Source organism: Macrosteles quadrilineatus, unplaced genomic scaffold (genome assembly GCF_028750875.1).
Source record: "Macrosteles quadrilineatus isolate MER2022 unplaced genomic scaffold, UCM_ALF_1.0 Scaffold_5__1_contigs__length_97177068, whole genome shotgun sequence".
NCBI lineage: Eukaryota > Metazoa > Arthropoda > Insecta > Hemiptera > Cicadellidae > Macrosteles > Macrosteles quadrilineatus.
In genome coordinates, this window is record NW_026542598.1 from 40,964,460 (window position 1) to 40,987,733 (window position 23,274).

The 23,274-nt window shown below is 33.9% G+C and overlaps 1 protein-coding gene across 1 annotated transcript in view; it reads right to left on the bottom strand.

Annotated features, from left to right (window-relative positions):
- Positions 1-1,586: 1,586 nt before the first annotated feature.
- LOC128995551 (protein scabrous-like) overlaps positions 1,587-23,274 on the bottom strand; it is a 47,575-nt gene continuing 25,887 nt past the window's right edge. Inside the window, exons 3-8 of the mRNA XM_054420568.1 lie at positions 8,032-8,322; positions 7,122-7,292; positions 5,720-5,942; positions 4,606-4,794; positions 3,350-3,629; positions 1,587-2,713 (exon numbers count right to left, since the gene is read on the bottom strand). Of these exons, the coding sequence (XP_054276543.1) occupies positions 2,554-2,713; positions 3,350-3,629; positions 4,606-4,794; positions 5,720-5,942; positions 7,122-7,292; positions 8,032-8,322 (1,314 nt within the window). The 3' untranslated portion in view covers positions 1,587-2,553. The remainder of the gene's footprint in view (positions 2,714-3,349; positions 3,630-4,605; positions 4,795-5,719; positions 5,943-7,121; positions 7,293-8,031; positions 8,323-23,274) is intronic.

The following is a 23,274-nucleotide window of genomic DNA, read 5'->3' on the forward strand; positions in this document are numbered from 1 at the left end:
AAACCACTAACATTTACTGGCTACAGAACTCCCTTCTTGTCCTTTTCATATATATTTCATTTTCTATTTCCTGCTAAGTCTTTCCTGGAGTAGAAAATATCAATTACTTTTCCCTGAACTATACTTCAAAAAATTGTTATTTGTTGACAGTAACCTAGATAAAAAGGAGTTTAGTGAAGTTTTACAGTGAAAAGTTCTTGAGAAAAACTGTCCCATAAAATCCAAACTTTAGAATCTCCTAAACTGTCAAAAAATTTAAACAAATTAAAACAATAACTTTACATTTTTTTGGTAGTTTCACAAGGACACTAAAATATGTAGAACTCATAAATAAAGTATTGTATCCACTTACTAATTATATGCAAGAAAGCTTTCCTAACCATGCAGCCAGTATTTTCTTTAAATCTCACAAATAAACTAAAAAAATCTTTACTAGTGATATATTTGTTATTTTATTACAAAGACACATCAAAATCAACACATAATCAAATTTCAGCTTGATAACCACATTACTGATTACCTACTACATAACTGCTGACTTTTATCAGTAGCCTAGTATGTTTTCTGTGCTTTTATGAACTAAACAGTTTTGAAAAGTGGGGTAAATTTGATAAATTATAGGAAGTTTAACACATGCTTTGTAAAGCATAGGTATTCTATTTTAAAAAGGAAACATTTATGGTTTTTATTTGTTGGAAGAATATATGAAGTTTTAAAAATGTTGCACTTCTACGTTGAGTTCTATGAATGGTTTTGTTTGGTATGCATAATAAAAAATCAGTAAAATGGATTTTTCTTAACTGAAGGAAGTTAGTATAAAATTGATTGAAAAATTTGTACCGGACAAGAAAGCGAGCTAATAAAAACGTTTTAAAAAGGACTTGAATATTGTGATAGGTTGAGTTTAAAAAGGAAAAAATAAAGTAAATATCTCTTTCACATCCACAATACTCTTCTTTCAGTCTTATTATGTTCACTCATTACGAAACAGGTTAAAATGTAATATTTTTAGGAAACAGTCAAGGGGAATAAACGGTTTTTTTATGTGTATGTACATATTTTTATTTTATTAAAAACATGTGCGTTTTCAAATAAATACCATCAACATAAAAAATAAAACATATAGTACAACTTAATATTATGTATGGTTTGTTTAAAATACTACTTGTTCAAACTAATTGTTTTAAATGCCGGACAGATGTTTAATTTTAAGTCACAATTACACACTCAGTTTTGAGTTTAGATATTACTACTTTTTTGGTAACTGCCATTACTGTACTTTGTTGAAACAATGCTACAATTTGTAGCTTTTCCAACTCTAAAAACTAAATGCCTTACAATGATGATTTTAACAACGTTAAGTGCATTTAAAACACTCGTATGTACAATATAATAATACCTAGTTATGTACTAAGAATCTTAAAACTTTATTCGGGGCACTTTTATCTTGAAAAAAATCAAGATATACTGTAAGATCAGCCATTTATTAGGACGGCAGAGAATTACACATTAACTTAATAAATAAATATTACAGCTATATTAAATATTTTTAAAGCAAAAAAAACATCAATAACATTTGTGCTTTAACCAAATAAAAAGGTCTAAAAACATCTTAAGCAACATCTTAACATCTAATAACATCTTGTGTCTAAAGGTCAAAAAAATTCCAGAGAGAAAACACATTTTATTATTCTTTTTTGAAAAAATTGTTCATGTTATAAAACAGTGCTTGTGGTATGTTAAAAAAAACAAAACTGTAAAAAAGCTTTTAAGAATTTAAAATGATAACCAATTCAGTACTGTCAGTACTTAACTGTATTAAAATGCAATGGTTGAAATAATAAGCTACAAAACTTGTCTCTTTTTCTGATAGGACAAGTTTGTGATGTTTCAGAGTAAAAACACATTCATACATATACAGTCTCACAAAGAATAAACTAACCACTTCCTACTTCAAACTTCAGAGTATGTTACACTGTACAATATTCTATTTACATCTATTACAACTATTTTTGGCAATTAATTGTTATTTCTAAATCTAGTGACTATATACATTTTACTTCGAAAACATCAGCTACGTCCAAAACTAATTTAATCTTGTCAGGTTGAATTATTAACACATATACAATCTAATTTGACTAGTTCCGACGACTACCTTGAAAAACTAAACTAGGGACAGTGTTTGGTACAGTCAAATGGAAAGGCATTGTTTATTTTTTTGAAAACATTGATCACAAAATGTACTACTTCGCTAAAAACCGGCGATTAAAAAGTAAAATTTAAAATGTGATATTTTACAACAAATATTGACAGGAAAACACAGCACCATCAATTTTGTTTATACAAAACAAAACGTTTACACAAAATTTTGGGAAAAAATATTTCCGAAGGAAAGTCTTCCAATTAAATTAAATGTCTACGTAAAATTAAAAGCCTTTAACTTAAATTATAGATTAATAACAAAATATTATCATACGTTTGTTTAAAATACGCATCTGGGATAATTCCAAAGTTTTGTTCAGAATCACTGAATGTTTATAACTAATAGTGAGTCTACGCTGCGGCGGGTTGAGTGTTTCCGCGATGTCTGCGACTTCTGACTTTCATCTCTGATCTTGCGACTGCAATCCATTCATTGCGACCCGCATCAAACCACGTCAGCCCCAGGTTGTAGCGGCCGTTTAGATTTGCGTGTTGGCAATGTGAAAACCACCTAAAACCAAAATGTTTGCCATGAACAATTTAAAATTTTAAATAATCAAAAACAAAACTTTTTTTAAACTATTACTACCATAGCAGCTCACCAGTGGTATGAAAAGCTTAGCCAGTGGTATGAACGAAGGTCCTTTACAAATTTAAAGCTTCCTAAGTATGAATCAAGTTCTGTAATTAGATTTCTGTAGCTTAAGGGTTTAACTTCAAAGTCTATTGCCACTTGACAGGTGTGAATGAAGAAAATATAAAAAAAAATATGGAAAGTGATTGGGCGTAGAGAATAGTTTTGTCTGTTTTGGGTAACACTGGTTATGAAAATCCTTATTATTTTATACCTACAAGAATTTGTCAACAGGGACGTAGTAAATGTAGGTAGAATGTGGTGGAATTTCAGAAGTGATCATAAATATTTACATTATCTTCTAATATTATTATCGGTCACTGAGACGAGGCTAATCTTCATATTAATATGGGAACCATCTAAGATAGTGGCGGAAGTAGTAAAAAACATGGAGTTGGTGTCAAATTACTCGTTGTAGACCTTAACTTAAATATAATCCTTGCTTACAAACATTAATTTGGTTACAAATTTGAAAAGAATCTTTTTCAAATAAATTTTAATGCTGAAACTTACCATCCTCCCTCATAGTTGGCCGCGCAGTGAGTGTTGCTAACGTCTCTATCAGAATCAATGGCACTGAACTGCATGTGGTTCTGGTAGTCGAGGGCGTCACTAGCGTTACCGTGGTAACCGGCAACATTGAGTCTGTAGCCGTCACTAGCGTTGCCGACGCTGAACTGATCGTACTCCGCGTACCAAGCTTTGCCGTAGATATCCACAAGGTCTACTCGGAGAGACGACTCGTTGGCTGCTGTCAGTCTGTGCAGAGCTTCATTGCCAATCCAAAACTCTCCTGATAACAGAATGAGCCAAGTTAGTTACTTCAACTTACAGACTGTTCCTTTTTTAAATTCATAATTTGTGAAAATAGTAAATAACTTTTATTGTGTTGTTCAGACAGTTTTTATGTGTTGTCAATCTGTTTTGGTTTACCCATGGAAACTTTCACCTGCCCTGGTTAATGTCAAAAATTATGAAACTCTGACTGCTTTTGTATAGCTAGTACTGATTGCATTGGAGATATCCTTACTAAATATATGAACAGTAATTTAACTGCCATATACTGTAGCCACTCCTGGTAGGAACTGAATCTAATTTAGAATAGTTAAATTTTTTTAAATTACGACCATATGATGAAAAAAAATCTGGATCAAATTTGAGTAGCCCAAAAAGTGTTTTGGCTGAAGAAACCTTATAAATATGTCCTACAACTCAAATATTAGGGATGAATACTTATTGCAAAGCAAAAGCAATACCGAACCTATATATTATTCTGTTTTATTCTAAACTATTGACTGATACAGAAACTTGTAATTGTAATGCTTTCTATCGGTTTAAGACATCAAGTTTCGAAGAATGCACAAAGCCTTTCTAATCTCTTTGACTCGAACTAGCCTTTTCAATCACTTGGAACTTTCTTGGTTATTACAAAACTTCCGGACTTCTGAACTGTCAAAACTTTTCCTAATTTAAACTCCATGTTTCTTAATCCACGTGAAAAGTGGACGTAAACTGTAAGTCTGTTAAGTTTAGAAAGTAGGAAGTGAATAATTTAAAGTGTTTGCAAACTGTAATGACTGGGTTAATGATTTGGGTTGTTTATGTTTTTCTTTAGTTGTTTAACTATTGAGAGACCAATTTAATGTATTTTTCAAGTTTGAAAAAAAAGAAAGCTTGATACGTATATAACAAAGCAATCGATAAGTCAATGGTATAATTTACTCATACATTCACTAAAGTACATTCAAATTTTCTAACACAATATTTACCCAAAGCAGAGCCGAATCCTTTAGCGTATTGTTGCCAGTTGTTGTTGAAGTCTTGCGAGCCGTCTTGTCGGCGCTGCACCAGAGTCCAACCGCCCGCGCCAGTAGTTTGGTCACAGAAAGTAACCAATGGTGTGGCTTTACCCGGTGCTACGATATACAGACCTGACGGACCATTCACCCAACTGCAATCTGTAGAAACAGATAATTTATTAATAGATTTAAGTACTGTAAATGGTAAATTTTGATCTTCAAACTGGAATATAAAACTTTACAGAAGGACTATGGTAAAAAAAAATACCTACTTATCCATATTTAACTTTTTGAGTTCCAATGGTCAATAAACTGTATAAGAGTAGAAAAATCTAACCTTCACTTAAAAGGAGAGTACCTATAACCTTTGACAATTAATAGCACTAGACATTCTGTAATTAACATTTTAACTAAAATTCAATGTGAACTATAATTGCATCCTCTTGTTTAAGTTTTCTCCAGATTTTTAATTAAAATGGACGTAGTTTAAGTGAGCCGACAGAACACCCTGATTTAAATTACTGGTTTCTATCACATGTGCAGAATTCTTTAACCAAATTAAACTGAAGGATGACCAATTAAAACCTATACCATCTTTTAATTATGTATACTATCTCAACATGAAAAAATAAGGTAGACAATATAATTTTAGACACTAGCGCAATCTCTAAATGGTTCACACTACTATGTTCTTAAAAAAATTTGCGACAGCTGATCCAAATAATGGAATGTCTACTTTAGTATAAAGAAATTAGTAATGACGCGTAAACTACTGACATGTGCATAAACATTGGAGTAAAGTTTGGTACTTCTATGTTTCGTCTTTGGGTTAACCAGTAGTGTATAGACATCCCAAGAACAAAACAACCTGCGCAGAAACAAAAATATCTTGTAGTTTGCGCCGGTAGATGGGGCGTACCCTTCAAACCTGCGCGGCTTGAAATGGCCCAGGGTTCTTTTGTTTCTGGTGTCTATAGTGTAGTAGACTGTCATTTCTTATCAATAACCCAGCAGTGTAATTTGTGTCCCTTTCCAGTAAACAGAACCGTAAAAGTGTAATTTAAACTTTAGGATCACTACTAACCGTGAGGTAAATCAGCGACAATGGAGTCATAATCTTGCACAACATGAGTCAGTCGTTCCACAAGACCCGAGAGTCGTTCAGAGTGCTGAGGCAGAGTCAGCGGCACCTCGCGTGAGGCTTTCTCTTCGGACAGGGCTGCTAGCCTCGCGTGGTCGTGGTTCACCTTCTCCTGCATGGTCGACATAGCCTCTCCCATAGCCTTCACCATACTACGCTGGTTCTCCTGTGGTTTAAGAAAGAGTTGTAATGGTGCATAATAGTATTTCAAAGGGCAATAGCATATTGACTATTGGATTAATAGTCAAAGGTAATAGACATTATGTGCTGGGAAGATAATTCAAAATGTTATAAATATTTGTTACAACTAGATCGAGTGTTAACTATAAATCAGGCCCGTGGTTTGAATGTAAGGCTATGGGCCTATGAGACAATTTTGCCCATCCCCAATTCCTTGCAGGGGGAATTAATCTCTTTCTTGCCCCCCAAGAAACATAAAACCTTTTGCACCCCTCATTTACTAATGTTGTTCTGCTATAAATAATGCTTTATTTTGTTCTAGGTTTTCTATCAATATTCAATTAACTACTTTTCATAGACAAAAAACCGACGTAATCTGCCATAGTATTGTTCTGATAGTCGGGTCAGTTTATCTTGTTTGTACCTGCTACAATGATTAAAAATAAAATTGAATCAGGCTTATACTTTACACAAGATAAGTTTGGTATTTTGTACAGAGTTCGTTAACGTGCTTGATGAAAAATCATTCTAAGTAAAGCATAACTTACTTATGTTTAAGTGAAATATTAGTTGTACATTCCACTATTTAAGACAGAAGTTTATTCACGAATTTAATATAAAACATTAAAACGTACCATTTTCCCACTTTGATGGTAGTAACAATTATAGTCTCTTTGATCATGTGTACTGTCAAGACTGAGGACAATTTCTCTCAATACATCAATGTCAGACTTTCTCCATCCCTTTTCCTCTGTTTTAATTAAACTCTCGTTTTCAATTTCCCTCTAAAAACAGACCCAGCCGCCCAGAGTAAATACTCTTTGTGTTGTGATCAGGAAAAACAAAACTTTAATACAATAATTTTGTATTTACTTTGAATTTCTTTATTGCATGGTTAGCATAAAATCAAAAATCATTTCATTGTACCTAAATTTGGTTTCATTGTTATAGTAGTTTTCATCCATTATTACTTTTTAAGATAGCAACAGTGAAAATTACAGGAGGAGTAGAATAAAAAGGAATCCAAGCAGCTGACTGAATCAAATCAGCTGTTACTGTAGTCATGACTATTGATTAAAAACATAATTATGAAGAACAGCTGGATTTATTCAAAGCATGAACAAGTTACTGACTTTTCAATTTTTTTTTTTCAATTTCCACCAACCTGATCTTCCTTGGTGATGCTGACAGTTGAGGTCATCTGAGCCAAGCTGAACTCCAATCTGCTGATTTCCTTGCGGAAGGAAGGAACTGTGTCGTCTACCTTGGCCTCCAAGCTCTCCACAGACTCTAGAAGCTCTAGCATAGACACATGCAGCTTGCTGAGGCCAGCCACCTGTGCGACAAAATGATCATTCAGTGCTGCCACCTTAACTCAACATAAATTGACTAAAATCAACACTTAATCAATTTAACCAACATCAACAAGAGTAATGTAAAAGGCATAAAGAGACCACTAAAGTTCGAGACTTTTCGCAATAATGTTTCTAATCTTTACTGTGTGTGCGTTAAGCAAAAAGTTGTTTTATAAGAATTTGGATCTGGGTTTCCATACGACAGGGTAATGAAATCAACAAATAATCTTCTTTGACTAAGGAAAATAATGTATTTTGATAAAAATAAATTAAGTTAGTAACTATTAGGATCAAAGTCAAAATAAGTTGATACAGATTTTGTTGGGGGGAAATGCTTCAACTTAGTTATATTCTGGTCTCGATTCCAGAGGAAGACAGTGTACTGGTAACAATCTGGAGCCTATTTCTTAAGATTTTTTAAGTTCACACCTAATTTTAAAATCCTTTTACAAACAAAATGCTGATGCCGTATTATTTTATTGATTTTTGTTAAGCTAAATAACCACAAAAATTGTCTATGGGATGAAGGTAGTTAGAGGTCATAATCGTTTCCTCTTACAATCCTCAATTTCTGGAAACAAAGCACTTTTTAAAAAATTATATGAAGTCATACTGTTAATTCTCAAAGGATGTATCAAAGATATTACTGTATCTAAATACATGATGCCAATTAGTACACAAAATGTCGGTTTCAATCTAATGTCATGAAATTTAACTCACCTGGCGTGTTATGTTGAAGAGGGACTTTGCAGTTTTCCTGTTCTCATTCTCCAGCTGAGAAACCCGGAGAGCCAAGTCTTCCTCCAGGACTTCATTGTCGGTCACCCGCTGGAACCTGGCTACTGGAGCTGGAGTCTGGAGTTTCTTCTCCAGACGCTGAACCTGCAACTCCAACCGTGCCTGAGCCGAGGTCAGCGTCTCCATCTTCTTCTTCATCAAACGCTGATGACGATATTTCTTGTTGTCTTCTGGCATGTCTTCTGCAGGTGTTATTCTGGAGTCCTTTTTGTGCTGAAACAGGAGACGATAATGTAATTTTTGTTATAATTGAACAGCAGCTTTTGTTAAGTTTTTTTGTTAAGCAATATGGTGATATTGTAATAATAAAATGTTCTGGGTACATGATGAAGTTGTAACAAATTTGTTTGTGGTTTGTGGTAGGCATACTCCTTACTGATTAAATATTTAAAAAATAAAACAAAGGTAGGTATGGATTTTGATGTTGGCCTATATTGTTTAATACAGGTTGTTTAGCATTCATTGAAATTTTTTTGACATGAAATATTTTTATACATTTTCTACATATTTTTACATGTACATTTTTATACATTTTTATTTTATACATTTTCATGAAATATTTTTGACATTTAAATACAAGGAGGTATTGTTTAGAATTTTTGAATAACATATTGGTATTTTGATTTAAAATCAATCCCTGGAACAGTAAAGAAATAAAACAGTAAAAAAATTGAAAACAATTTAAATTACATAACATTATCCCCACACCTTCAGCTAAAAGTTATCAACTTTTGTTTTTAGCCTCAATAAAACATATATAATATTCAATACATATAATCAACAAGGCTATGGAAAAACTGTGAAACTCCTCATCCTTGAGAATTTAATATTAATGTTTGAGACTTTCAAGTGTTTACATTTGCATGATGAAGAGTATATCTGCACCCTAATAACAACCTGTATACATTGAATACATTATCGGTCTGTTTAAATGTTTTAACATACAAGTTCCTAGAGTTGGCATTAACAAAGGGAATATAAATCAGAAGAAGTTGGCCATATTAGTTCATATATCATAAAAACTGCACATTTCCCTATACATAACTTTACCTCACTGCAATGAAAATAAGGTCATACATTACTTCCACCACATCAAGGCGGTGGAACAGCTCTGGCTACTTCAAGAGCTCTCTATAGTTTTCTCTTCTAATCTATTTACACAAAATGTTATATTCAAAGTTTAAATTAAATATTTTGTTATTGTTTAGCAAAATATTTTACTTAATAATACGTGCATAAAAGAATATTAAAAACCGCAATCATTGGAAATATTGAATCGGTTTAAAAAATTGTGTTTTATATTTACAAAACAATTAAATATAAAAATTTGAGAACACCTCCCCTTATCTTTATTTTGTGTAATGAAGCTTAGCAAACCCTTATTTTTCAAAAAATATTTCTTAATTTATCATGAATATGTTTTCTTTAAGCAATGAAACATCAACAAACATCAGAAAGCTATGTTTTACCTTGAACATAATTATAGCATAGTTTATTAACAGAGTTTATTTTTGATTTCTCTAGGATATTTTAGTTAAAACTAAAAAAAAAAACATTTCCTCAATGATTTATAAACTCAAGATATTTCGGCTACACAAAAAAAAAACACAATTGGAAAACCAAGAAACATAGATTTATTTTTTTAACTTGAATTTCTTTCGGTTAAATTTAATCGCACTTGCTTTATTATCTATTTATTTATTCATTCATTCATAGTCGTATAGGTTAAAACTTGGAAACGCTCGTTAAAAATTATTTTCTCATTTAAACACGAGTAGACCTATTTTTCCTCCAAACAATTAAACTTTGACAGATATCAGAGAGAAACTACCTTTGTGCCTTTAAAAATGTTTCCCCTTTTTGGATTAATTTATTCACACGCTGCTTCTAGTTAAGGTCATAAGTATGAAACGTCAAACACACAATCACTCGTCCGAAATGATTTCTCGAGTGTATTTCTCATAAACAATGAAACATCAACTTTTAGCTGTGACACAGTTTCTTCCGTAAATATATAAATCAATTCTCGGAAGCCGGTTTCTCGTAGCCCGAGGCAAGGCAGGTGCTACAGTGGACAGCCTCCGTGCCTCCCAATTAGCCGCGTATTACCAAATACTCGGGATCCGTTAGGGCAGTCAGAGAATGTGTCAAAGTACCGAATCCCATTGAAATCCAAAATTAATAAATCGGTTTAAATTTCCCACAGTACCTAAACATTTTTAAAACGTCTTAAAACACCGAAAATCGGAACCACGGGATTTTTGTTTGGATCGTGTTTACACCAGTGGTATTTTTAAATAAAGTTCAAGTTAGATCAAACTGTTTTAATAAATATTCTCAAACATTGACTACAACTTTAAAGGGGGGAAATAAAGAATTCGTTGTTATGGGATCTATTTTAATTCATGTGGAATTCTGTGCTGTAAGACCAGACCGTAACTGTCTGGCCACATTCGGTTGGGAGGATCTTTTGATAGAAATTACTTAACAACCAACCGATGCTAACCTGCAATTGATCTCACACTCGCTGGGTCGTGATAATAGGCGCCGTTTGTCAAAGGGATCACTCATCTGTTTATCACGCAAAGCTCTCAACACTCCCACAGTTTGAAAAGTGATAACTGCTCAACTATTCGGTGAGTCAAAGTTACAAATATAGTTAACTAACTAACTATAACTAGTGCTACAACTTTTTCCTTTTGGTGTACGCAGTGAGGCGAGTTTACAAATTTGTCTGAATTCAGTAGGGGGATATTACCAATACATAGATAGTTCTTTAAGAACTAGATAGTTTAAGATCAAGAACCACCAAACGCAAACTACACAGTTTAATATGCAAAATTAAAAAAAAGTTCTATGAAAATATTCCATCAACATTGCCCACAACTTGTTTAAGAGGCAAAATTAACCCAGTACAAACCCCATTTACCAATTCAATGCCTATTCAACTACTAATTTACAGTAAATTTTGTTGATTTTAGATCTTAACTATAAAGAGTGATTTACCTCAATCAGGTCACAGTTGTCAAAAAGGTAGCCTATTATAAATACAAAATTAAATTATTGGATCTAAGCATAAGATAACGCGAGAGATATATATTTCCTCTTATAACGCATCAATATATCATTGCATGGTTACCAAACCAAACTATCTATGACATCTTGAACCTTCATTAAATAATTCCCGGTTTCAACCACTCCGAACTGAATTCCTGCTTCATGTTTGCTCTTTTTCGTCGGGAAACAGTTTTTTAATAAGTCTAGGAACCTTTCTAACCGATTACTAGAGAAAAGTAAGCAAAATCACGAAATGGCAGAATAAATTAAAGTACAACTGAATTTAAACAGTAAAAATGCAATATTTTTGCTGACGTGACAACTCTAGCGCCTGGCCGCTGTGGGTATGCAATCTAAACACAGCATCACAATTGCCTATCCGACGACTGGGCACTGTTGGACTAAATCGACAGTCTAAGTTTACAAATTAATAACTAATAAAACATTAACAGTGTTTAAAAGTAAATGTTTTAAATTGAGTTTATAAGCTAATCAGTGTATTCAAGTTTTCTGTTTTGAACAAATAAATTTGTCAACGTTTACGTAGTTTGCAGTATTTACAATTGTCTACGAGTTTTAATTTGCCAAGTTTTTTACGACAAAGTGCTGTAAGAAATCTATGTACTTGCGAGTGCTATACCTAAGAATAATAATTAAAAACAACTTATTATGTTTAATTTGTTTGGTTAATAATGTAAATCGTATTACTACTTCTCGGAAAATTACAGAAAGCGTTATACACTTTAATAATAGGCCTACCACAAGATGACAAAAGTAACAGTTCCCAAATACATAGTTTTATTCGATCAATTTAACAGGATATAATCATGGCAAATAATAAAAAGTCGCCAAAACACATATAGGTCCATTAAAGAGAAACTCTGAAAAGAGCCGGTCTACTTGTAGAGCGCGGGACTTCAGTTCCTGAGGTAGTGGGTTCAAATCCAGCCAATCAACAAAAAAGTTTGTCTAAGTGATAATTCAGCGACCCCCTAGACCTAGCCTGAAGTAACGTGTAACATAATCCCAGGTTGGAACCTAAGGGAGAAACTAGAGGGAAACATTCAAGATTGTCTTCAGCTTGGCCATAAGTAAGATAAATCTGATCTATTCAATCAGTGGAGGTAGTTTTCAATTCAAACCTTCATCCATCACCTGGCTAACTCTTGGCCAGGTAACACAGTTAAGTTACGAGTTACGGCCACGGGAGGGAGGAGTTGAGCGGTTCACGGACCATGACTTGATATAGGTCCGCGCACTCGGCTGTGACGAATATAAATTGCATCTCTTTATTTTTATTTTCTTAAAATTCAAATTATGTAGTTCAAGGAGCTATGTAACGAAAATCGTCAGGGTAACGTATTTTATAAACTTCTAAAATCATGTGAATCTAATTTTCTAGTTATAGTAGGTGTTCCAAAATGTTATAGAATGTTTGCGTTTATTTATTTATTTATTAATCTTCTAGGTTTTTTTATCTCTTAGACAAAATACATTGGTGTTGGCGGGATTTGAACCCGGGGCCTCGGGGGCTGAAATCCAAAGCCATATCACCTAGACCAGCTCGTTCATGGTTTTGGGGAAGGAGGCCTCATTATGTTAAAGTTGTCAGTTTTTTATTAAAATTTATGTATATCTACAACAGAATGTACAGTTTCTAATAGGCTACTGGTTTCATATAGAATTTCGTTTACAACACAACAGATATACTGGCATATGTCAATACTCTTAAAATAACCAAAAACTCTTTTGTTAAAAAACTTCAGTAATCTCTAGCACGGTTGTACTGGACGAAGGGTGGATGTTGAATGAATAATAGTTTTGTTCGTGACAAAATAAGTTAAAAAACCATAAAATATTTATACCATAATAATTGATTTGTTGCAATCGGGTATAAGTTGAGTGTTTCAAGTTGTAACAACATTTTACTACACTTTAACACCATATACCTATTTACAAAAAGTAATAAACGAGGTAATCAATATTATGGTGTATATTTTCGCAGTCAAAAGCTCCCCGGCAAATCTGAACACGGAAGTTTCTGTAATTACTTTGCCTCCTACATATGGAATGTTGGATCCAATGATTGGAATTGGATTGGAGCTCGACCTTTGCTCTCCAATTAACTATTCGTCCGTGTCCTTTATTCGATAATAAGCTTACCGTCGATTTGATCAGTTTATAAAGTGGCCAATTATCTCAGTTTGTCGACTTCTCGCTCCAAATGTTCGCTCAAGTGATTTTACTACAATTCAATTAAATTAGGACGTCACAAGAACGATGGTTACTTCTTTTGTTCGGAGTAATATTTTCCATTTTTAACTTAGACTATGCATTTTTTAGGAAGAACCTGGTAGAACCGTTAGTCAATGGCTGAGCATGAACAAAACAATATATTATTACAATAGTTATTTGTGTAACTAGTTTGCTACACACGAGAGAAATGTTTACGCACGAACAGTAGGCGAGTGTGGAAAGATTCTCGAGTGCAGCAAACGCAGTTTGCACTCGCGTCACACATTATTATGTTTCCTACAGTTACTATAAAGCATATAAATAGTTAGTCTTTCAATCACTGTACAACACGTTTTTATGTTAGGTTAAATCCAAACATTGAACGAAATGGGAAACATTGCACCAGCTGATCGTAGTCGTAATATATTTAAGTGTTGCCAACTTATTTTCAATCGTACGCGTATTACACGTGCCTAATCTTGGAATTATTATCACGTTACTACCTACGTGTTCTTTGTTTGGAATACTGGTATGAGGAAAAAACATAAAATCAGTGCCGCAAAAGTAAAAAACGAGCGACAAAATAAAGTAGTTGCAGCAATTGGCAACTATCTATGCTATAATCAGTGCAAGGAAGGCTACTTTGTCAGGTGACTATAGGAAAATATATTTTGATTATTACTTGTCAACAGTTCATTTGAAAGTACATTATTTTGGTCGCCTTGTCGTTATTTCAGTTAAGGTTTCTGGTCACATCGATTGATAACGTGGTCTCTGTCTTGTGTGTGTGCGTGTGTGTGTGTTTGGTTGCTGGGGGGGGGGGGACAGGTGGCTCTCGCACCTGCCGACCACTGTCAGGACCCGACATACTTTCATCCCATCTCAACAAGAATGTTTTATAACTCAAAGGATGTGGGTAAAACCATGTTAAAATTTGAAATAGTATAAAATATAATTTGCGATGTTTAATGTTAATTGTACGTGATCCACTTCGAGTTCTACTTTATAAATCGAGTACTCGTGATGAAGAACACATAACAGTATAATGTTGTAATATTTGTAAAAAGAAAGACCAAGTGTACTATTCCAATACTAATGTTTAATAATCATTTACACTAGTTATTTGTGTAACTAGTGCGCGAAGTTTCTCGAGTGCAGCAAATGCACTTTGCGCTCGCATTACACATTATATTTTCCCTACAGTTACTAAAAAGCATTTAGATTTTTAGTCTTTCAAATATTGAACTTTTTAGGTTAGGTTAAATCCAAACGTTAAACGATAATACAGGGTGTTCATTTGAAAACTTTCCATATCTGTTGTGTGCAAAGGTAAGGCTTTTAACACTTGTTTGTTCTCATTTCCCCCTAATTTGGACATGCCAAATCCAATAAAATTATTTTCAATTTTGAAAAATGCCCCAAAAGGGCCCAATTTGGGGGGTAGGGGTGCTTTATGAGAAATTTTCAAATGTAAACATGGGTTGTGTGATACATCAATTTAAAGGTCTAATCACCCCGATCATTTTGGTGCAAAAAAAGTTTAATTATCTTTAACCGTATTTACAGGGTGGGTCAAAACGTTTTAAAAAAGGACTTTGAAGTTAAGTACCGTATTACCCTAAATACTGAACGGAACAGCGCCAAATTTCTTTCCAAGCTTATTCTTGAGTTACTCTTTAAGATACCTTGTAGTAAGGGCATTTTCCAAGTTATTTTCTAATTTTTTACAAAATCTCAAATTTAAAGAATAAAAGAAAGCTGAAAACTCAAAATTCTTAAATAGCAATGTATAACAAATTTCATACCACAAAAAAGGTAATTTTTCAACAAACATTTTACGTATTTAAGTTTTCTTTCTATCTCTTACCGTTTCAAATTGCAGTGGAAAAACATAATTTTCTATGGTAAAATTATAACTAGTTTTCTAATAAAACCCATTGCACTTTGTTCAACGATGTAGTATGATTCATAACAAATTGATCGACTACTTTTACGTGTGTCAGAATTCATCTTGGACTCTTCATCCTGTTCTTTTCTCATTGGCAACTGAGCTGTTTCAGAAAACTTCCTAACTAAATCATTTACAGCCATATGACTCAAGGTTATACCTGGATATCTAATGTTAAACACTTTGCAGTTATCCTGGAACACTTTTGTTATGACCAATAAGTAAAAATAAAGTCTATTTTTTTTTAAGTTTACACCATATTTGATTAGGTACTACAGGAAATGGTACTTTTGAAATTAGTACTACCATTGACTAGTCAATGGTACTACAGAAAGCGGCCCACGCTTGGGTTTTTCTCATCAGCTATAAAACTAGTTTTTCACAAAGTAAAACGTAATGATTTGTTTGCCTATCTGCCTAAAAATAATTATGAATTGTTTCCTTCAGTTATTGCACTATTTAATGTGTCTAGAGACGAATTTTGGCTGTTTTATTAGAAAACTAGTTACAATTTTACCATAGAAAATTATGTTTTTCTACTGCAATTTTTAAACGGTAAGAGATAGAAAGAAAACTTAAATACGTAAAATGTTTGTTAAAAAAGGACCTTTCACGTGGTATGAAATTTGTTATACCTTGCTATTTAAGAATTTTGAGTTTTCAGCTTTCTTTTATTCTTAAAATTTGAGATTTTTTTAATTAGAAAATAACATGGAAAATGCCCTTACTACGAGTTATCTTAAAGAGTAGCTCAAGAATAAGCTTGGAAAGAAATTTGGCGCTGTTCCGTTCAGTAGTTAGGGTAATACGGTACTTAACTTCAAAGTCCTTTTTTAAAACGTTTTGACCCACCCTGTAAATACGGTTAAAGATAATTAAACTTTTTTTGCACCCAAATGATCGGGGTGATTAGACCTTTAATTTGATGTATCACACAACCCATGTTTACATTTGAAAATTTCTCATAAAGCACCTCTACCCCCCAAATTGGGCCCTTTTGGGGCATTTTTCAAAATTGAAAATAATTTTATTGGATTTGGCATGTCCAAATTAGGGGGAAATGAGAACAAACAAGTGTTGAAAGCCTTACCTTTGCACACAACAGATATGGAAAGTTTTCAAATGAACACCCTGTATAATGTTAACACGAAACAATAGGTTAAGGTTAAGTCGTAGTATCAATACTCAAAGGCAGTAAAACGTTACACAGCTGATTGTAGTCGTAGTATCTTTAAAAGTTTCCAACTTTTTTTAAAGCGTACACGTATTAGATGCCTGATAAAAGCACACTTTTTTGTGTTGTTAGGTTGGAATACTGGAATGTAGTAAAGTAAAATGAGTGCGGCAAAATTAAGTAAATGCAGCAATTAGCTACTTTGCAATAATCAGTGCAATGAAACCTGCTGTCATACATAGGAAACACTATTTAGAAAGTGTTTACCTAAACCTGGCCTTTGTGTAAGAGCTCATGTCAATTAATTGGTTTTCAAAGTTAAAATCTGAAACAACTAAGTTTAAGCTCTGATGAAATTTTATCTTTTAACTCAGCTTGAGAAGGCTGAACAGATTAAAGTCAAAAGACTCACTGAACTGATCTCAAATATCGTTAAGCCTTGAACAGAGCCGAGACTTTGTCAAAGGAAAACAAACAACAAACAGGGAAACATGTGAACCCTCTCGTTTTAAACCCTCTGACGCAAGTAGTCTTAGCTTTTAGTCAGGTTTCCACGATATGAACATTTTTGTGCATTTGTAAAAATTAAATAATTAAACATAGTGCAGGGACAGAAAGTTTGCCAATAAAAACGCGTAAAGCTTTCTTTAAAACAAGATTCTGTTGTTAACATTTTTAACCCTCCATTTTACACGTTGTAGACGTACAAAATTGCGTCAATTGAATTTCTTGGTGCAAACCATCTCTAGGTATATAAAATACACGGTAAATTATAGTGGTTTGTATTATAGAAAGCAAAGGGCTATGGTGGGGGGGGGGGGTTAAGCTTGTCCTTGGTACAATACAAGAATAAACTATACGACAAAACAAATTGAGATTTAAAACAAAAGCCAGATAAATCTCCGCATGTATCTACTAGGTAAATTTTGTGACAGACATGTTTAATAATCAGTAATACAGGTGTAATTAATTAAAATAGGTATCTAAAACAATTTAAAATGGCAGGACGAAAAAAACGTTTACCCTCGTATTGTAAGATATACATAGTAAGTAAATGCAGCATGTTTAACACATACCTTAACAAGATCAGCCAATTTAATCGACAAAATTTATATGTTCAAAATATATATTACAAAACTAATAACAGTCAACCGATTAAACTTTTTCTGCAAGGTCATCAGAAATAAGACAACATTGTTACAGAAATAAGATGTTATTCCGTCCACTTGTTTGCATTTCAAATAACTTTCATTTCGGTTAATTTAAATGACACAGTATGGCATAAAAATTAAAACCTAACGAAATAACGAAACAAATGTCAGCCAACAAAAACAATCTACAATGCCCCATTATTACGGTAAACAAATGTTATTCACCAATTGTTCTGTCAAATAACTCGAGGCTAGTAATAAATTCAAGTCGGGACCGTCAAGCCGGGGGATATAAATATGTAACGCTTATCAGGGCATCCGCATGGCTGACAACTTGACAACAAATCATAACAATGTTGTACATACATCACTTCTGCCAACTTTACACAATAGAGGTTCAACGATATGTTTATCATGTCAAAATATGTTCGACAATAATCGCGCGGTTCGATAAAACGAAAAGTCCAATTAATTAAAAATATTTGTAATCAAACGCCAGTGGATTGGTTTCATTGGCTCGAATGATTGTATCGTTGTGGTCAGGTGTATTGTTTTATTTTCGATGCATACATCGATAAAGAGACATTGTTTATATTTTCCATAGAAATTAATATGAGGTGTTTTATTTCAGTATCAGATCGGTGCTAAATTAAATTTAAACTCGTAATTTCATTTGTGTAGTAAAATGTTTTTTGGAAATGAGAATGTATTATACATTTCCAGCGGTCCCATTTGTGACGACGATTCCTCTAAAACCTTCTAATATTCTATGCCATGAAAGTACATTGAACCTAATGCATTATTTAATTAGTTTTTTCTTTTTTTTTTACTTTTGGAACAATCGATATATTGGCTAATGTATTAATTTACCTTCAGTTTCCAGTTCAAAATACGTAGATTTCAGTGACCTAGGCTTCATCACGAAGTTTTGCTATCAGTCGTTCCAGTTCAAAATGCAAGTCCATTGGACGTAGTTTAGTAAAAATATAAATTGGTTTACATTTTAATTCAACGCAAACATCCACCAGTAAAAAGTACAAATGTTTTTGAAATCCTATCATCTCATAAATTACCTCCATAGTTTTCTCAATTAAAAAATCACAGTGATTATGTCCTACAACATATCAAAGATATCAAAATGCTATATCTATTTTGACAGTCAAGAATTTTGTTGACGACTAAATGAAATTTAGTTTATTCTTACGCATTAAACCAACACTAAGAGAATCGACTGGAGCAATGAGAAGTTTCAAGGAATGTTCCCATTTAAGGTCCACATTCTGCGATGGAACTGCCAGAATAGTTCAGTGTCTTCCCGATTCCCAGATGGTATCATGTGGGAAGCGATGGGAATATCCCACGGGACTTCAAGGTCTGGGTTGTCTGTACATAGATCTACAGTGTGTGAGATTCTACCCGACAATCGTACAAGAAACCCGCCGAGGATACCAAACTGATTAGTATGTTTACTGTTGAGGTTTGGTTCAAAATATTTCGGAACGTTGAAATTTTTTCAATTGATCCTTCAATTTGATCTCCGAAAAAGCTATTCAAATTTAGCTTTTTAAATTTAGATTTTAGATAGGTACGATATTTTACCCTATAGTGTTGAAAACTACTAGTAGTGTCAAAGGAAGGGTTCGAGTTTGCTTCTGCAGCAAACTTATTGTGACTTATGGATCCAAAATCTGAGTAGTAGGGGAGACCGGGACTGGTTGTCACAATTTTTAAATTTTTATTTTTTATTTTTTTTTCTACTTAAGTAAATGAGTTGAACTTTATCCCATTTACATTTTTACCTTTTTGTGCACATTTGCTTCAATTTTCAAAACGTTATTGTGATTTAAAGTATATTAAAAAATATATTTTATATATTTTTGCAAGTGTGACAACAAGCCCCTGGGTCGGGGTTGGTTGTCTCACAGCTTGGGGTTGGTTGTCACGTACATTTTATATGAGAAAATTGAAGAAAATTAAGTACTGCAGTACAGTATTGTAATATGTCAATGAAGAAAAACTTACTCAGCCAGTCGAAAAAAAGATTTTTGGACACAACACAACCACCTGTTTACTTAAGGGTCTGATACCACTTTGAACAAACAACTGAAGGATGCTGCATCGGCTGAAGCACAAATCGGCACATTCTAGTGGAAACTAGAGGAACTACAACCCTTGTGACAACCAGTCCCGGTTTCCCTTATTCGTGAAATACATTATACACTCTACTACAACAAACTATTGTGTGAAAAATTAGCAAGGACCTTTGTTCTAAGTATTGCAGCGCAGTTATTCTATGTTTGTGACCTTAATACAACACTGAAAGATTCAAATTTGTCTTGTTTAAAAATAAATGATGATTTCTACCCTATACCTAACTATTGTCCAACAAGTAAGGTAGAATAACAAAAATTGATTTCTAGGTATTGCAGCACATTTACCAGCCTTTGTTTGTGTTCATGACATAAAACAATTCAACCACAATTCAACAATACAAACTTTTATTGTTTCAATATACAACTTCAGAGAAAGTTATTTTCAGCAAAGCACCGTGTCAAAGATAAAATTAAATCCGAAATTTGATTTCTGGAAACTGAAGTGCATTTGACATTGTTTTTTGTGTTTGACCTGCGAAATAGTCATTCAAACTTCTCTTGTTTCAATATGATTTCGAGAAATACAACCGTGTTGCAAACTATTGTGTCAAGGCAGGTCACGTGAGACCATTACGTAAGCAAGGGTGATGTTTGTATGCGCTCCATGTAGCGCCAAAATTTGGCTTCGCAACACCTGAAATGAATACAAATCGAGAGGACTGGATGATATTACTTGTTTTAATTGTATGACAGACGTTTTCTAGTAATTAAAAAGTAGGGAATGTAACAGTTTTCGCTGATTAAACCAAGTACAGTGAAATTCTTTGCTGGGTAAGTAAGAGTGGGCAGCTGGCAAGTTTTTATTAAGCCCTTTACAGTCAATATAAATGCCAAGTACGTGCCGTGCCAGTGCCTTTGAATAACATAATAAAAAATGTTTAAACGCAGATAGATATTCAGTGTTGTGTTTAAATTCGGGGAGCCAGCTGGTCTAGTGACAGAACGTGGGCCTTCGGTCCCCGAGGTCTCGGGTTCAAATCCCGCTAACCCCTAATGAATTAAATCATGAAATGGCCTCAACCCTATGGGCATAGTCTGAAAAATTTGTAAAATAGTTCCAGGCTAAAAGCCTTGTGTCCTTAATCCGAAAAGAGGACAAAATAAATATACGAATACAAAAAAAATTGTGTAAATATTTTAAACATTTATACACTTCTAACTCACTCTTACTATACAACACTTCTAATATTCAATCGTGGGGGAGCGAGCTGGACTACTGGTTAGGGCAGTCCCTGAGGTTCCGGGTTCAAATCCCGCCAAATCACCACTGGATTTTATCTAAGTGATATTGCCGCAACCCCTAGGTCTAGCCTGAAGTAGTGTGACAATCAAGGACTCGTGCCTAGCGTCCTAGGATAAAATATGTATATTTTTATGTATATTTAATCGAAAAACATCATGGTACTACACAAAAACATAGCTTACTGTATTATATACTTGTGTGTATATACCTCAACGTTGAATTTCCCCTATAAGAAGCGAGCTGAGTGAATAATATAAGTCCCATTGTTTCCAGCAAGTAAGCTGGAATCACGTCTCAAATCTCGTAGAGGTTTTGTGAAGCTACTTGAAGTATGTAACGACCAAATGTCCTCTGCGGAGACAGAACAAATTGTAACGTACGACCAATGTAGCTTGCAGGGCCGGATGTGTTGTTTCGTTGAATCTTATGAGGATTTATACTTAAAACGTGTCTCATTCTACTTTTCGTAACTGGAGGGGTAACAGTGTTGTTTCTTTGTATTTGAGTATTAATAATATTAACATATTTAATAAGTGCATTAAGTTTACCTACAACGCGCAAATAGACAAGTTTGCGGGTTTGGAATAACGATGAGTGTTAAAAAACTGTTAGTATGAATTAGAAACTGTTTGTACCATTGTTAATTCCATGAGCATGTATTGGACAGCAATTTTTGATCTGGTAAAAATCAAAAATGTCTGAATGTGAAATGCAAATGATAACTACTTTTCGGCTCCTCTGAAAAACTCAGGGCCTTATTTATCGTTAGGTTACGTTAGGAGACTAACTATACTCTACACAGGTTTGTATTCATTTATGGGCGGGCATTAATTGCGCCAAATGACCTAAACCAGGTAGTCGGGTATTCCTCAATTGTGCCAACTACTCCAGGGAGCCACCCGATACGTTCATTAACTGCGCCAAGTGGCGGCCCTCTTTGATTGTATAATTGAGTAGGTTAGGTTAGGTTACGTTACGTTAGGATGACATGTACCTAAACAAGGACATTCCTTCTGCCGGCAACTAAGGAAAATTTTCGGGACCCTTTGAGGGCTTGGCGCAATTAAGAGACTCTTTGGTGCAATTAATGCACGAGCTCGTTTATGTATGACAATACTGAATATGCTCGGATATAATTTAATTATTTTGGAAAAGTCTCTTGGAAGACTATATCTCCATGCATAACTCCAATAAAGATGTATTAAATTATGCAATGTTAGAATTATCCAACGGAATCCTTAATTTTCGAAAGTGTTTAGAATGTATAAATTAGTAGCCTCAACCTATTTTAATATTTCATTGGAACGCAGAAATATTGGCTTTTGCAATGTTAACGCTGCGCAGGTTCAAACAAGAGACATAATCCCAAAGTAATCACAGAATGTTCAGACTTTACGTTCTTGTGTTTATTTATGAACAAAGCTGCACCTGTACAGAATAATCCTGAAATGGCTCCAACAAAACCCAGCCCTTTCACATGTTCTCATTGTGCACTCGTACAGCTCTCCTACATATGTTAGGTTCTTTGTTAAAATGTTCGTTTGCCTTATATCGAAGTAATCCGCAAATGCGCGGTTTATTTATTGACAATACCTTATCGGAAAGCTTACTGGAAACCGTATTGTTCAGGATGTTTGTTCAAGATCTTTTTAACTGTAACTTTTGTTGCAATCTAATGGTTATTGGGAGTACATTTTATTCCTGTTGGTGTAATTGACAGCTTTATGGTGGTGTATATATTAAATACATGTAACTGGTGGGTAAATGTTACAAAAAAACCGTACGACTTTAATTTTCAAACAAAAATAAAATAATTCATTCTCATAATCTAAAATCTTAATAGAAAAACAACCCAAAGCAGTAAACATTAAGATGGTAATAACAAAAGTAGAAATGTATATACATTTGGGAAAACCAAGCCACAACCCCCTTTTTACCTCAAATATTACATCCCCTTATTATTCCACTTCCTAACATAAAGGAACTGTACACAGCAGGGAAAGTTTATGTCGAGGTAAGCAGGTTTGCCAAGTGGAAATACTGTTGTTTCGTTGGCGGCCTGTTTTTACACCTGCCAGCTGGTCCTGGCGCCCAATTCAAACAGCTGTTCCTCTCCCTCCTCTTCCCCTCTCATCCACTCACGCCGTTCTGCGACTTCTAATATCGGTATAATACACCCTGGCGCACCATCTCGTCTTGACATC